A 16,648-nucleotide genomic window follows, 5' to 3' on the forward strand; every position below is an offset into this window, starting at 1 on the left:
AGAGATTCCAGTCCAAGTTTTCAAGAAACATTTGCTAACTGGTCTCATTCACTGGCCACCATTTTAGGTCTCTGAGAAGGACAGAGCAGAGCACTCTCAGGAGCTAATCAAAGTGAAAGCAGTACCAAGTGAAAAGCAGCTAATCAAAGTGAAAGGCGGGCAAAGTGGAAGTGTTTTGTACCTTTCTCTATAGTATGTCATACTGGTCACTGCTTGAGAGATGTACTAAATATGTTCATAGGTGGTGCAACTACGTTAGATGTTTACTGAAGAATTGCCTAATTAGCTCCACAGTAAAGTCTAAGCAGCTGCACATGTGGCCCTATTTGACCACAGGAAAATAATTAACTCTGCTGTAAGTTAGTATTTGTAGACACAAGTTAGGACTGATGGACTATCCTGCAGCAGTGTTATTTAGTGCACCACGATACACATGTAGATATTGTCAGGGCTGGCTAGGGCATGAGGGTGCTTCAGTGTGGGGCTAGCTGGCATGGCATCAGGGGCTAACTGAACATGGGCAGCCCCCATATTCAGTGTGGAGGCTGCCCTGCCAGCTAGCCCCACATTGGGGCACCCTCATGCCCCAGCCAGCCCCTCTGCAGCACATTGAGCCAGGTGGGAACAGCCCCAGGCTGGCAGGCTGACCCCTCTGGAACCCTCTTGCCAGCCGGGGCTGCTCCAACACAGTTCAATGTGCTGTGGTCCTGGGCGCACATGTAAACCCAGTGCCTGGGAGCAGTAAAATTCAGTGTGAACTACAACTTAATTGCACTTGTAGATACATCCAGGTTTGATCTGGTATGTCAGTTCCTAAATCCTTGGTTGTTTATTTATAGTCTTTATCATAATAGGATCTGTATTCCTCAAAATTGTGAAAACTTGCACTGATTTAGACACTTTTCAAAATCTGACTAGAAGACTGTCATATAATCCCTGTATACAAGTCAAACCTCCCAAATACCAGTCAAGTACAGTAACTGAAGGAACATAATTCCTACCTGAGGCAAGATACACAATTTTGACGGGCTTCTCCACTTGTTACAGAGTTCTGCACATATTGACAGACGATCCATGCCTGCTATGGGCTATATGACCCACACTGTAAGTGCTCCCAGTTTACACGGCAAGTCGGTAAGTTGAAATGTTATTCATTTTCTTTCCCCTCACTTTAACATTTCTATTCCTGAGTCACCGTATTTTTTCATGAACTGTGATTTGAATCCCCAGTAATTTGAACTTAAGCTTCAGTGTGAACCAAACCTAGCTCCCATACAGTCGGTGGGAATTTTGCTGATGGAAACAGTGTGGGCAGGAGCAGGCATTGTCTCTGACGTTCTTGTCTTATTACTAAAATACAGTGTCCTGGGAAAACCTCATCTTTTGCTGTTTGTTTGACCAAATGCAAAGTTAATGGAATAATTGTCATGTCAAGTAAATGCTTTCTGGGCGCTGAGGTGAAGAATGTAATTACAGTGACTCTTCCTGAAGACTGCTAATTTCCTCTTTACAATGTGTCTAAATACCTGCAGCCTGAAGAGCTAACATTGCTTCTCATTCGATTAAGGAGACATCAGGCTAAGTTGGCTAGTATACGAAATTACACAATCGCCCAATTACTGCAGCACTTGCCAACTAATTCCACCTATCAGGTCAGCTGCTGATTGGCTCGTCTGTGCTGTATGACATTTTGTGACTCTGCAAATGCTTCATTAGTGACATGCTTGAGTCTGTGCTTTCTTGCCCATTCTTTGGTATTTTATGATTCCTGAATCATTTGTGGTTTTTTCTTTGCTATTGTACTTGCTGTAAATGGTAAGCATTTTAAGCTGTGGGGTGCTATTGCATTTGGTTTCATAGCTTTTCAATATTATTTTGCTTTGATAGTACTTCTGAGAATGCTGCCCCTGAAAAATATGTTAGATTTTTTACTCTGATTGAAGCAAAACAATTCTTTTCACTATTTGACTATTTTCAGCATGCTCAAATATTCATGGCAGCTCATGACTGTATCAGTTTTGTAACTGAAGAATAGCTCTTAAGTTTGTTTTTCCTTTTGTTTTGTTAGTCATTAATAGTAGCCATCGTAGGTCAATAACGGTACCACTGTAAAGCTTATACATTGGAGATGAGACAGAGATGCAGTTATAATACCTCTTGATCAGCTGTTAGATTTGTAACATTCTCAGAAGTGTAACCATCTAGGCAACTGGAAACAAAACATAATGGCTCTGTTTTAAAGCGGTCACCACTTTTAAAGCCCTAAAAATGTTTCTAAATTCTTTTAAGTTTAACCATTCCTCCTCACTTACTCCACCTGCAGAACAGTTGCAGTAAAATGGACTGGGCTGTACCTGTGGGTATCCTTTCTGTTCAAAACTAGGGACTGTAGAGTTTTCAGCTAATACATTAAGGTGATCCCTTTCTCTGTTGCAGTCTGTGTTGAATGCCAGAGCAATGTTAAGCAAATGTTTGTTAAGAACCATCAGTATTATGTATTGATTTGCTAGAAGAAATTGTTTTCAAATGACCATTTTCACTGGCTCAAAAGTTGGACTCTCAACTTGAAAACAATAGTTTGGATTTCTTTATGCAATTTAATGAGTCCAGAATCCAAAATGATTATGTTAACAACAAAGTTCCAAATATTTTGGGCAATTAACAAAATATTTGCACTAGTTATAGTTTGCTTTACCATTTGTTGAAAACACTTGTGTTGTAAATGACAAAAAATATTTTCTGTCGTGACTATGTGCTTTTCCTCAGGTAACTACGGTAAAAGCATATCAAGAGTATTATGACTATACATAATTATAAGACAACACTGGCAACATCTACTTAATAGAAAGGAATAGGTATTGAAATTGGACACAAAAACAGAAAAAGTTAAGCTTGCTCTCAAAATGAACATTTATTTAATGTTAGTCATGGCTTATTTTCTGACTCTCAAATGAAGGAAAGCACATTCAAAACATGGGGGGAAATTGTACCAAAAACATTTGTTATGTAGTGAAAAAGTTCATTTTGATACCTGATTGACATCAGTTTAGGCAAAAAGTATTTTGTCAGAGGGGCATATGATGTAGGTTGTCAGCCCATGAGTTAATGTTTTTTCCATAAAGTATCCGACTTTGAATATGCCATATTTTCTTGCATGCCACATGCCCCACAAATAAAACATGCGTCTTATTTTGGCAAGGCAGAATGATGATGAAAATATGTTTCCAGAGTCCCGTTTTAGTCCTAACCAGAGAGGTTGAAAACACTCTGCAGCATCACCAAAAGCTACAGTGTACAGACTTAGTATTAGACTTTAGGGTGTGGGGGAGGAACACAACCCCTGGCCTGGCACTGACCTGGCTTAATTCCTAGCCGGCCAACCCAACCCAAGGAGCCAATATCCTACTCTCTGGTATTAATCACTTAAAACCTCAGAAAAGGGGGAAGAAATGGGGGAGGGAGGGGGGGTTCCCAGACACTGGGACAATTCCCACCCCCCGGCACTGACCCCCAGCTGGGTCGCAAGGGAGGGAAGTCCACAGTGGGGGCTTTACTTCCTCTACTTACCTGGAGCTGGGCTTCAGTCCCCCAGCCACACCCCTTCTCAGACTCCAAGCCACCTGGGGCAGTAGCTGCTGTTTCATCCCAGCCCTCTGGACTGTCTCCTTCCACACCCTCCCTGCACAGCCCAGCCATGGCAACCTTCTTTGCCCCCCATCCCTATGCAAACACTTAGGCACATTAGAGCTGGCACTCGAGGAGCACTGCCAAAGCTGCAGGGTAGCAATGACTGGGACTGACTCAGAGATGGAGGCTGTGGGGACAGGGCAAGCAGTGGAGAAGGGTGTGAGGGATGGGAGGGAGGGAGGGAGGGAAAGTAATCAAATAAATAAAGAAGTCCGGCACTAATCTAAGTGGCAGGGCTGACAATAGCTGGAGCAGGGCTGGCTGGGGAGCTCGCTTGTTTACCTGGGTAAGCCTGAAGCTGCAAAGTTCAGACCCAAACGTCTTGGTCTGTCCCAGCTGCAGCCACTGCTGGCTTCAGTGCCTGGGGTTGCCTGAGTTCGCTCATTGGGGAACCACCAGGTAGTCTCTGGGAGCCTCCTGCCACCCACCTCTGAAAAGCAGCCGTATCTCTTCCCTTGTGGGTGACAAAACAAACTAGGGACACCAGGAGCTCACTGGAAGGTGGGTGGGGGCTGAGGCGGGCACAAGAGAACCTCACATAGGGCTTTCCTCCTCTTCTGCGGATGTGGAGCCGGAACACAAGCTGTCCCCAGCCATCCCTGTTGAGGGGCTGAAGGTGGGGCAGAGCGAAGCTGCCACACTCTTGCAGAAGGTGCCATTTCCAGCTGGCCCAGTACCAAAGCTGGAAGAGCCTGGCCCCACTGAGCTTACGCTGCAAGCCATTGGGAAGCTGAACTGACCACATCCTGCCAGGCTCTAGCCCCATGCCCCACACCCTGCTGACAGTGCGAAAAACTGGAAGGGATATTGCCCCTCCATGCCCCCCCATGATGTCACCTATGTGCATTGCCCCTGCCACCATCAGCCAGCCTAAAAGGTGGAGGGCGGAAAACTCACCCCCCTGGCCTGGCACTGGACCCCTAGCCGAGTACTACTGAGCGCAGGGGGGGAAGCCTGTAGTGTGGGCTTTACTCCACCTGCCCACCTGGAGCTGGGAACCAGGCCTGAGTCCCTCAACCACGCTTGCTTGCTCAGCCTCCAAGCTGCCTGAGGAGGCAGTGAGGGGGGAAAACATACCCACCTGGCCTGGCACTAGACCCCCAGCTGGGTGCTGCCTGGCACAGGGCTGGTTGGAGCCTGCAGTGGGGGCTTAACTTCCCCTGTCCCCTTTAGGCACTTCTGTGTTGGAAGGAGCTCTGTTATTCCTGGAGAAATGGTAGAGTGCTGATCTTTGGGGAGGGGGGGTGAAGGGGGTGACTATAGCTCCAGCCAGCATGCACCCCCCAAACTTCTGGGAGGGATAAGATGGCCTGCTGAAATGAAAACTGCAGGACAAACTCAAAAGGGAGCCAGGTTGATTACTGGCTACAGCTGACCCAACCACAGAGCCTGACTGGAGCAAAGGACCATCAAAAGAAACAAAGGGGAAAGCCAGGCCTACACTCTGGGCCTGGGCTGCAGGTAGTTTGGGTCACTCAGCTCCACTGGGAGTAGAAAGTTGCAAACTGCAACCCCAGCTCAAAGCTAGCAGAATTAGAAATGCCCAGGTTTCAACCCTGTTTAAAACTGCCAGGCTTAATTCCTAGCCAGCCAACCCAACCCAAGGAGCCAATATCCTACTCTCTGGTATTAATCCCTTAAACCCTCAGAAAAGGGAGAAGAAAAGGGGGAGGGAGGGGGTTCCCCCCCCCCCCGAGTTTCTTCTTTTGCTATCTACAGATTCCTTCTCCCTTGGATGAGACTTTACTCTTCAGCAGCCCCTAGCAACTTCTCCACCTCCCCAAACCAGCCTAACTCACCTTGTATCCCCCCAGATAACATCCCCATGGCCCTGTCCAGTCAGGGAGTGCCACGCTCCAGTCTCTCTTAACCAGTTTGTATGAAAAGTCTTTGTTCCCCCTGGCCAATCAGGCCAGAGGATTTTACATATTTTGCCCAAATGCAAGACCTCAAATTTCCACATGCGGAGCGCTTGGCCAGAACAACAGGGGCCATCTTGCCCTCACCAAAAAACCCACACACACGACAACCGTAAGTACACACTTGGCCATACACAACCTAAGTGTGTGTGGGTTTTATATTTAGGAAGAACTTTCTCACTAGGAGGGTGGTGAAGCACTGGAAGGTTGCTTAAAGTAGTGCTGGAATCTCCATCCTTGGAAGTGTTTAAGTCCTGGCTTGACAAAGTGCTGGCTGGAATGGTGTTGTTGAGGATGGTCCTTCTCTGAGCAGGGGCTTGGACTAGATGACCCCCAGAGGTGCCTTCCAGCCCTACTTTTCTGTGATTCTGTGAGTTAAGTCTGATACTACACCCAGCCAGCTGGTCTTGGCCATTTTAAATGTGGTTTAAGTGCACTGAACTTCTATTCTGTTACAGGTTTAAACCAGTTTTTGATCACTTAAACTGCGTTATGTGCAACTTCTGTCCCTTGCCTCTGGGGCCAGCAGGGAGAGAAGTATAGCAGGTGTTACAGCTACCATCTGTGCTTCCATTCTTCCATTACAGCTCAGAAAATCAATTTCCCTGCTTAAGATATGCACCCTAATTTTGAAGGGCTGATTTTGAGGGAAAGGTACAGGTAGAATGTGAGTAGATACAGTATTGGCCAAATATGTTGTGTCATGCCTAAGAAAATCATTTAAGCCATACCTGTTTTTTTAGCTCTGCATATTATATAAGGATGGGTGGGGAATGTCAGATTTCTGTTTGGAGAGTGGGTAAGAGGTAGTAAAGCTCTCTGTGAACACACTTTGCCCATTTTATATTTAACCATAAGCAGCAATGTGCTGGTGAGGCAAATGTGCTTATTCTATCCCTCCTACTTGCGACTTTTCTTTCTCACTTATATATTCACTTAATGCAAAGTTTCCAGTATTTGAGAAGTAAGGATTAGAATACATAGCATTGTTTTTTTGTTTTTGTTTTTTTTCCCCCTGTATGCTTAAATGAAGGCTGATGATACCTACCTCCAGCTGAAGAAAGATTTGGAATATCTGGATCTAAAGGTAGGGCATAATTATAGGAATAATATTTCCGGTATTTTTCATACCATCAGTCTTCTGCATGTGTTCTTTCTAGCTGTCACATTCACAACCCTTTCCTATTGAGAATCTAGAATGTTGAATTCTTCTTTGATATACTTTGAATATTGCTGGAATTGAAAGTGTTTTGAGAGAACTAATTATAAAATGAAACTATACAATTAGAAAATTTGCTTGTTGCATTACATTCTTTGTAGTTTAACTTGAAAACAGAGCCAAGTAATAAATTCTATTTTGAAGGTTTAAAAAACCAGCAAAATTAATTGAAAATATTTCCCTATTACAGCATTATGGTAGTAATAAGTTTAAAGCTGAATCTTTGGAGTTAAAAGACAAAATTTATTTAACCTGTTTTTCCCTTTATTATTATCAGAAAAGAGGTGCCTATGGCTATAATATTGACATTCTAAACACATTTATCATGTTTTTATTTTTAGTGGGTGATGTGTTGAACATTTGGAAACATGTGTTGCATACATATTATTAATGTGGTAGTGCTTTACTCGCATTTTGGTAGATCCAAAACTATAGTTGTCTTCTTCAAGCTATTCATCCCATGAAATGTAGCAGATTGCCAACCACTTATCTGCTTTTCTACCATAATGAATGAAGTATAAATACCTCGTGAGCTTTATTGTAAGCATCCATGAACCTTCTTTAGATAGGGTGGCATATAAATCAAATAAATAACTCACTACCAAAGATTAGACAGAGCTCCAAGCAGAACCTGTTGGCTGCTTCCGTAGATTATTCTTGTTGGTTCATTTAAAAGTGAAGAGATGCTTTCCTAACCATTTCATGACATGACTAAGCAGTTTGCTGGTCAGAAACATCCTGCACTAGTACAACGAAGAACAGTGTGAATCTGAAAAATAGGTCCAGATGTTACTCATGCTGGTTAGAGTTTGCATTCACATCCTTAACAATATAAGGATTTTTTTTTCATTTCTGTTAAAAATGTTCTACACTGTGGAGGGCTCACTTTAATTCATGAGTATCCATTTTTGTCCCTCATACCTGGTATTTTATTTGATAAAAATTTCCAGGTTCAGCCTATAAAAAATTATTTTATAGGTTCTTCCTTCTCTTAAAATCAAGTTTTTCATTGCCAGTGAAATACTGCACTAACATTTGTGTCAAGCAATAGTGGCATCCAGTGGTGAGTTGAATTAATTGACACATCTTCCCCAAGACAGATCTCAAATTTTTGGTTGTGTCAAGTTGTCGATATCATGTTATATTTATTCCAGATGTTCACTGAAACATTATAACCCTAGCTATTAAAATCTATGTCTAAAATAAAATAGACATCCACTTTGCAGCGCAGGTAATTGAAAACAAATTAGATTTCTGAAAGCCAGGTTTTAGCAAATCTATTTCAAAAGACATCTGTAACCGTAACTGTAGTTACTGAGCATTTAGTTAGTACTTCATTAAGCAAGTACTAAACTAAATGTGCAGTAACTACTGCACATGAATGAATGTGTAGACATGCCCACTGTATATAAACTATAAATAAGTCTGAAAATAGAATAAAATCTGAAGCCTAATTACCCCCATTGTTTGTGTGTAGATAGCTTCTTGGCTGTCAGTGGGAGCTGCATGTGGGCAGCCAGTATGAGAAGCTCCGTGTAACCTGCTGATGAACACTCTCCCATCATGCTATATGCGGTGAAGTTTGTAGCACTACCTGTAGTTAAGATTGATCAGTGATCCCCGTTTTAAAACTTCTTCAGTTGTTTATAACTTTCCAAACCAACCATTCAAGCAGATATGTTTTAAAGTTCATTAGGTTAAAGGGTTCAGCTATTTTTCAGCAAGACACTATGGAAAAAATGCACTGCAGAAAGAGAAAGGATGCTCTTATTGGAATGCTGCCCTGGAGCACTGGATTCTATCCCCACCTCGACCAGAGTTCCTATGTGATATTGAACAAATCACTTAAATCACTCAAATCAAAGCTTCCTCTCTTTGTTACGAATCATGCGATCCTCATTTCCTAGCATCCAATTTAAGTAGGGGAGGCCAGCTTTGCAGAATGCCAAATACTTGCAAGTCAGGGGGAGCCATGTTTGGAACATAAGTAACAGTGAAACCACTAAATTTTCTGAAGAATAGAGTTGTAGGTATTTCAAGTTGGGCACCTTAAACTTGGTTGATACTTTTTACCAATTAGTCTGTAAACTGTCTGTATCTGGATTTTCCATTTGTGTAAGAAGGGATAAGGACCACTAGCTACGTTCACAGGAATGTTGTGAAGATTAATATCCGTGAAATATTGTATTTACTTACATCCAAAATGACCCCCCTAGTAATTAGATTCTATACATGGAAACTTTCTAAATTTGTTATAATATTATATATATTAATATTATTATAGATCTAATTATTAGAAGGTTGTTTTAAATTCCATCCCCCAACTGCTGCAGTGAGGAAAGTAGTGGTGGGGCGGAGGTGAGTAGTGGGGGACAGGCAGGGGGCTTGAGCCCTGCCTCTAGCCTCCCTATACCTTAGCCTCTGCTTCCTGTCTCCTCACCCCTCCACAGCCTCTGCCTCCCTCCACCCCTGCAGCCTCTGCTTCCCCACCTTTTCCCCCACAGCCTCAGGATGTGCTTCCCTGTATCGTTCCCCATCCCAAAGCCTTTAGTAAGTCCACCTTGGATACCCTAATGACAGGAATTACCTCCCACTCTTTGTCCTTCATTCTTAATTTGCTCACAGGATGGTGACCATATTATCTTTAAGGAAATCTGAAACAGTATTTCAAGTGAAGGTGGAGTGGCATGGTGTACTACTGCTATGCAGGAGCAATGTAGGCAAACTGGAGCAGTTCCCAGACCATCCCTTGCCTCCAGCTGGTGCTCTCCTGATGGGGCCAGGCTGGACAAGTTTGGCAGTGTGGCACCTGCTCCAGTCTACCTGCTTTGCTCCTGCACAGCTGCAGCAGTGCCTGCCCAGCCACCTGCCTGGTGCACCATGCCGCTCTGCCTTCTTGCAGCACATGCCGTGGCTGCCTGCCTCTGTCTGCAGTAGTGCTGCTGACTTAGGGAAGGGACACCAATGGGATTACTAGGAAGTGGGGGGGGGGGCAAAGTACAAGTTCATCTAGGGCACCGTTTTCCCTCAGGCTAGTTCTGCTGTGCCACGCGCATGCACAGTACAGTCAGTAGAGAAAGAAGGGTTCATGTTAGATGGCTGACTCTGGGACTTCTGTTTCAATTTTCACCAACTGGCCAGGACAGCCTGTGAAATCTGGGACTGTCCCAACCAAACCTGGATGTATGGTCATCATAGCTCACAGTGATGTAGTACAATGGCTTTAAGTCCCGAGGAGTAGTTATGTATTCCACCCTTCACTGCACTACATCTAAAATAATTTGGTTTGTTAAGTGATAGACATGGAAGTTAGAAAATGGATAGTCACCCTGTGATATGGGGATGTTGTTGGTGTTACCCTGCACATAGGAGATGAAGGTATAGAAACAAAGGTGAAAAGTATATCCTAATTGGAGTCCCCAGTTTGAGATGGGTAGTACCTGATTACTTTTAGAGCACATATTATACAATACTTGATGCATTCAGAGCACAGCTGTCCCTGAGACTGTTCAAGTGGGGAGTGCACAGCATTTATTCAGATCTGCCTCCCAAACTAAGAATCCAGAAAATAATATGTAATTTGTGACCATTTAGGAAGAGTCCTTTATAAATGCTTTCACCTGTATCACTTGGAAATTGTGGTAGAGGATGGATTAGATTTCACATCTCCATGGCAGCAGTCAACAGCTGAAACAAAAGTTTGGCAAAGCCTTCTAGGCCTTCAAACCAGAACCAGTGGCTCCATGGACTAGCTATGGCCCACAGGCCATATGTTGCCAACCCCATACCTAAACCACAAGACCATGCTTGCCAAGCATGTCCTTTATGTGCACTGAATGAAGCCAGGATACTGTGGAGAAATAGTATGAGATCATGGATCTCAGTCTTACCTTCCCTTGCCCCAGCTCCTTGTCCAGTCTTAGTCTTCATTTCACTCCATTGGCTCCCAGTCTCCAAACCTGCAATCCATTTTTCTTCATGGTTCTTATATGACAACATAAAAATGGATAACTTAATAATTAAGTGCAGGACAGCATCATTTAAGTAATAATTTGACCCCAAAGAAATCTTTTTTCTTTTTGTCCTATTGTGCTATCACCTTCCTTCATTGGTCTATCTTTGTTTATTGACATTTTTAAAATATTGTATCCAGGAAACTATTTCTGATGTTAGTATCAAGGAGTTGCATATTGCAGCATTAATCAATGCCTTGGTGCATTGCCATGGTATTTAAAATATAAATATTGGATCATATAATTAATTCAGCATCATATTCTTTGTACAAGAGAGGTGATTCTGGAAAACCCAAATTACAGGGAGTTGAAAAACTCATTTTACATTGCTCCAATCTTATATTTGTTATGATGATACTCCTGCTTTTTATATTATGATGTTGCCAAGTATCAGGTGCTGTAGATTTTGAACTGAATTATCCCTTAAGATATTTGAGTTTTTTATTTTAAATTTAAACTGGTGATATGGTAGAAGTGCAGGGATTGAAGATTGTGACTCCATGTTCCCTAACAGTCAGGAAGTAACAGAAGTTATCCACATGTTACTACTCCTTGTTCAGTGAAGGGGTAATAAGCAATAACAAGTCTGCTGTAGTACCTACCTTCGCCTTAAAATACCAGCTTTACACACAGACCCAACATCTGTTACCTTTGTATTGTCATTGTTCATGGGGTTTGGGGATGTCATATTTTTTATAAGACGCGGTGACTAAACTTTTGTTTGAAACAGATAAAAAATAATGGACCTGTGATCAACATGGTTTACAAAGTGCTAAAGAACTCAGCACAAGGTTTACTGTCCAGTATAAATGTAAGACTGCTTGTCTCTGAAATGTGATCATTCCATTGCTTTTCCAAGCAGCAGTCAATGTCTGCATACCCTAGCTTCCACAGGTGTCTCATGATATATACAGCAGAGCTTCCTGTAAGTTTTTTTTTTTTTGAGGCTGTATGCAAAATTATGGCTGATCTCAATGCTTGGATTCATCCTCTCATGTGTTGACAATGAATGGTTGTGTTAAGTAGTCACTCCTTTATGTAATTACGAAAATGTGAAAGCATGCTGAACTTAATATTATGTTTTCATTTTCACTGCTTTAAAGTTAAGATAACTTATTACATTTGATTACATAATTCGTTCTAAATTATAGCCAAGTAGCTACAGTATCTTTTGTTGTTGCTGATTTTGGTGCTTTGGTAGAAGTTTTCCCATCCTACCAGCTTACAGATTACTAAATGAACACATTTAGTACTTGGAAGTGGTTATATTTATGTTTAAGTAAATAATTCCATATTCTTAAAATGTGAGTTACTATTTACAAATAATAATGCTAAATTACTTATATTAACATTTTTAAAAAGAAAATAAAATCCAAAGTAAAACATTGTATTGCTGGATGGATAATGTTGAAAATTCTATACAAATTTAAACCAGTTTCTATATTTGGTGATGGAAATAACAAACATTTAATTAATTCATTTGATAAATATGCATGGCATCTTTGAAAACAGAGAGGTAGACACACAGACATGAGTTATATCTGAATCTCTCATATTTTAAGGCTAGAATAGTAATTGAAGGTCCCATGTAAAAAGAGCTTTTTCTAAAATAATGGTAAATGACAATCTGAGGAACTTCCCAGGATTCATCTGCTGTGATGACTGTTATTGTAGCAAAAACACACCTATGCAGTGATGTCTTAAGAACCCAGTTAAGTCATTAAACAAAGCATATACGGGGATACAGATGCCAGCAGTCATGTTTTAGTTTAGAAAATTGATTCCCGTGGGTAAGTAATGACAGAACTTTTCTTTAAACTTTATTAGTGTGTATGAAAGAAAGAAGCAAAAAGTCAATATAAGGAAATTCTTTGACTGGATACTATTTGCTTTACAAGTAGCTACAATCTAGTAATATTAGGTTATTTCATTAAATTGTATTTTCTAAAAGAATGTAGGGACCATGAAGAGAAATTGACTGCCAGTCCGAGAACCCTTAGTCTTCTGTCTGTCCATAGAACAGGTGAGGTGCAGCCTGGGAGTTGACTAAATGACTGTGCCTCCATCCTAACTCAGTCATAACATGCAGTTTTGGGGCCAGGGGCAGTATAGTAGCAACCAGGCTGTCAGTGATGGTAAACACAAATCTTGTGGCCCCTTTAAGTTGGTGGCTGGGGCTGGTGCCATGCTCACACCCATTCCTAGTCAAACTACTGTCCTAACAATCTACCACAAAAGTTGAGAGTATAGTTAATCATTGCTGATTTTAAAGGATTATCTTCTTTCTTTTCCAGAAGTTACATATTGGAGCTAGCGATTATTAGAATAAAAGAAAATGTACTAGAAACGAAAAGCAGTAGGAAAAATAAAGCACATTGTATCTGGCTCTTGAATTCTGCCCCAGACTAAATGTCCTATCTTGTATAAAAGACATTTTTTAGTCAGCTAGGCCTATATTCTGCAGATACTTACACTTATGTTTAAAGAACATGAACAGTCCCATGAACTTCAGAGAGAGTACTCGTGTATTATGTCTTTTGCACAACAGGGGCACTATGTTGTATGAAACAACGAATAGGATCTATGTTATCTTTACTTATAAATCTTACACTATTGCCAAAATGATTAAATAGCCTCTTAACTAGTTGGTAATCTTTTTTGGATTAGAGATTAGTTTACCATTATGATCTTTTCAAATATTTTTTTTTTATGACAAACCTTTTTGCAATAATTCTGGAGTGCTTTATGTTCATGTTAAGAAAATTATATTACTGTTTAATATAATTATAATACTTAGAATTTAACTAAAATCTCTTCTATTAAATGATAAAACTTTGAATATTTATTTTTACTGTTGGTGCCTTGAGCATTCAACAAAAATATGTATTATTGAAACACAGTTGTTTTAATTTGCCATCAGCCACTCATTTTTAAAACCTATTCTTAGGTGACGGGGTATGATACACTAAAAAAACGAAGTACAAAACCTGTCAAGATTGCAGAAAGTGATATTGATGTAAGTATGAAATAATCCCTTCAAAATCTTATCATAGCTATTTTAACATCTGTCTCTTTTCATTACACTCTAACTATTATTGCTATCCAAATAAAATCTCAAGTCTTTCAATGAAAATTTGCTTGATTTTCAGTATAATCTAAATATTGGTTTTCTGTTATAGGTCAAGCTAAGCGTTTTCTGTGAACAGGACAAAATTCTACAGGACTTAGAAGACAAAATAAGAACTCTTAAGGAAAATAAAGTAAATTAAATTGAACGTTTTTATATATAATGTAGTAGTAGTAATTTTTTTTTTACCAGTTTCTTACTCAAACTTTTGGACTGTAAGCCGAAACCAAATTATGATGTTGTGCAAGTATCTTAATCGTTCTTTTTGGACATTATGAACATCATTTTATTAGAGAATGGAATAGATATATTTCATTTTGAATATAATTTGGCATGTGTGTTTGAAAAGCTGTAACAGTGTGCATTTTAAAACTATCCCCATTTATTTTTATGTGACTTTCTGTAAAGGTCAGATCAAGGCAGATCTACCTGCTAGCTGTCATTGTTAATGCAAAGTGCTGGGTGGCAGTTAAATAACCCAGGACCCTCTCTAGTGCCAATGACTTCAGGCAGAAGAACTCCTTAGAGGGGGTTATTAGCCTTACCCCTGGCAGAGAAAATGCCACCAGAAGCTTGTGGAAGTGAGGTACGCTCCATGATAAGGTAGATGGGGCTCTTTGAACTAGTACAGAAGTTTGATACATTGGTCTAAACTGAATCGATCTCAATTGATCACACCTTGGATGAGGTCTATTTTATTTCATAGACATTAGGGCTGGAAGGGACCTCGGGAGATCATCGAGTCCAGGTCGAGTCCATCAAGTTTAGGTTGCTTGCACCTTTTTTAGACTGATCTATGCATACCAAACTTCTGTATGGTTATAGGCTTAGATTGATCTAGGTTTACTAGACCAGTCTAAGTGTAATGTGACCTTTAACCCTGGTTGGCAGCCAGCCTAGGAGTGGAGCCCTGTTAGAAGACAAATAGATGATCTCCTTTGCTCTAGCAGCAACTGCAGCTAAGCCAGTTCCATATATGCTGGCACCTGCCTTTCATTTGGACTAAACCAGCAAGGCCAAGAGGGGGGACACCGGTGTGTGGGCAACCTAGTGTCTCCATATACACTGCCCAGGCTTTTGTGCTCTGGGGAGGTCACTCCAGCTTTTCAGAAAAATAGATTGCATCAGATTTTCATTATTCTCTTTGGAGAAAATGTGCTTTTTCGTAATAGTCTTGTTTTTTGTTTTAACATGACTGTGGTAGGAGGCAAGCAGCAATAACACACACAGCACTATTAAAAATTCACAATAGCAAGAAACATATTTAAATACATTGTAGCTTGTATGTTGTGCTAGCAGTAGGTATAAAACAAAAAATTGTAGGGCAGGAGAGGACAAGGAGGAAAGGCACAAATCTACATGAAGATTTGGGATTCAAGATCTCCACGGTTGCATTTACTATTTTGGTGTTTTGGCTAGATTCTTCATTCTCCTGCCCTTTCCTGCCTCCATATCATTCCCAGTCAGAATTCAAAATGTAAATATTAAGTTTCTTGTTTGTTTGTAAAACTAATTTTATGTTACTGGTATGTTACTGGCTTTGAAACTTATATTAGCATATTTTAATAAAACAAACAAAAAAGCCCTCAAAAAACCAAAGCCCTGAAGAATTCAGAGACAATTGAGAAAAATCTCTTCTGAAAAGAAACTGGTGCCCTCTTTCAGTTTTCAATGGAGCTCATATGCAAATAGACCAACACTAGATTTTTTTTTTTAAATTAAAGCTCCATAGAAAATGTTGTAATGAGTTGATTACTTTAGCTATTCCAGTGAATAATAAATTATACACTTTGAGGACTTGTACACGTGATGCCACTAACATGTACACGTGATGAAAATGTCACTGTGTGGCTTAATGGCATCACACAGTACATGTGCAGGAGTTTTGAGGGTTTTAAATGAGTTTGCATCATTGCAAACTAAACTACACCCTGTTGTAGTTTAGTTTGCAATGATGCATTGTATCTATTAGTCAGCTTGCCCTATGGCCATGGGAAAGACTGGCAGGCTCCGCAGAAAGAAAGGATCAGGCCCCTCATCACTTCTGCCTTCAGTAGGTGCCTGCTGAAGATAGAAGCAGCGAGAGGCCCGATCCTTTTTTTTGGAGGCTGCCCGCTTCTCCCATGGCCAGGGGGCGAGCTACCAGTGGGCCAAGTATCCCCTGAGCTGCAGAGGGGCCTGGTCCTTTCCTCCGTGATGGTAGTATCCCCTGGGGCCACCCAGGAGGGAAACTAGCAGGCCAGGTGCTGCCCCATCTCAGAGTCAGGAAAGATTGGATCGAGCTAGGTGCTGCCTCTGAGCTGGGGCAACACCCAGCCCATTAGCAGCCCACCATGGTGGCCCTGGGAGAGTGCTGCCACTGTGGAGGGAAGGACTGGGGACCCTCACAGCTCAGGGACTGCTAAGCCAGGTGGTAGCTTGCCTCCTGGCTGCAGGCAGGCTCTGCCAGGGAAAAAAAAGGATTAGGCCTTTCACCATACCAGCGATGGAAACCCCTACATTGAAATGGTGGGTTTCAATTAAAAACCCACCATTTCAATTTAGGGGACACAGAATTCAGCCCTAAGAACCAAACCCCTATCACGTTTACAAGCACCCTTTCTATCTTATTTGGAAAAGAGCATACTCAAGAAATGGTGACAGGGATGTTTCTCTCCAGAAACGGGAATCATTGCACAGAGAC

At 41.3% G+C, this 16,648-nt stretch overlaps 1 protein-coding gene across 5 annotated transcripts in view; it reads left to right on the forward strand.

Annotated features, from left to right (window-relative positions):
• Positions 1–16,648, forward strand: part of PLEKHA7 (pleckstrin homology domain containing A7) — a 332,850-nt gene that overhangs the window by 287,625 nt on the left and 28,577 nt on the right. For 4 of the 5 annotated variants that reach the window (XM_090032588.1, XM_090032590.1, XM_090032589.1 and 1 more), the window contains 4 exons: positions 1,048–1,134; positions 6,640–6,693; positions 13,786–13,854; positions 14,018–14,098. In XM_090032588.1, the coding sequence (XP_089888714.1) occupies positions 1,048–1,134; positions 6,640–6,693; positions 13,786–13,854; positions 14,018–14,098 (291 nt within the window). Of the gene's footprint in view, positions 1–1,047; positions 1,135–1,532; positions 1,653–6,639; positions 6,694–11,568; positions 11,650–13,785; positions 13,855–14,017; positions 14,099–16,648 lie in introns of all 5 variants that reach the window. The other variant, XM_090032592.1, reaches the window with a different exon arrangement.

This window comes from Crocodylus siamensis, chromosome 2 (assembly GCF_052110815.1).
Source record: "Crocodylus siamensis isolate JL-2025a chromosome 2, ASM5211081v1, whole genome shotgun sequence".
NCBI lineage: Eukaryota > Metazoa > Chordata > Crocodylia > Crocodylidae > Crocodylus > Crocodylus siamensis.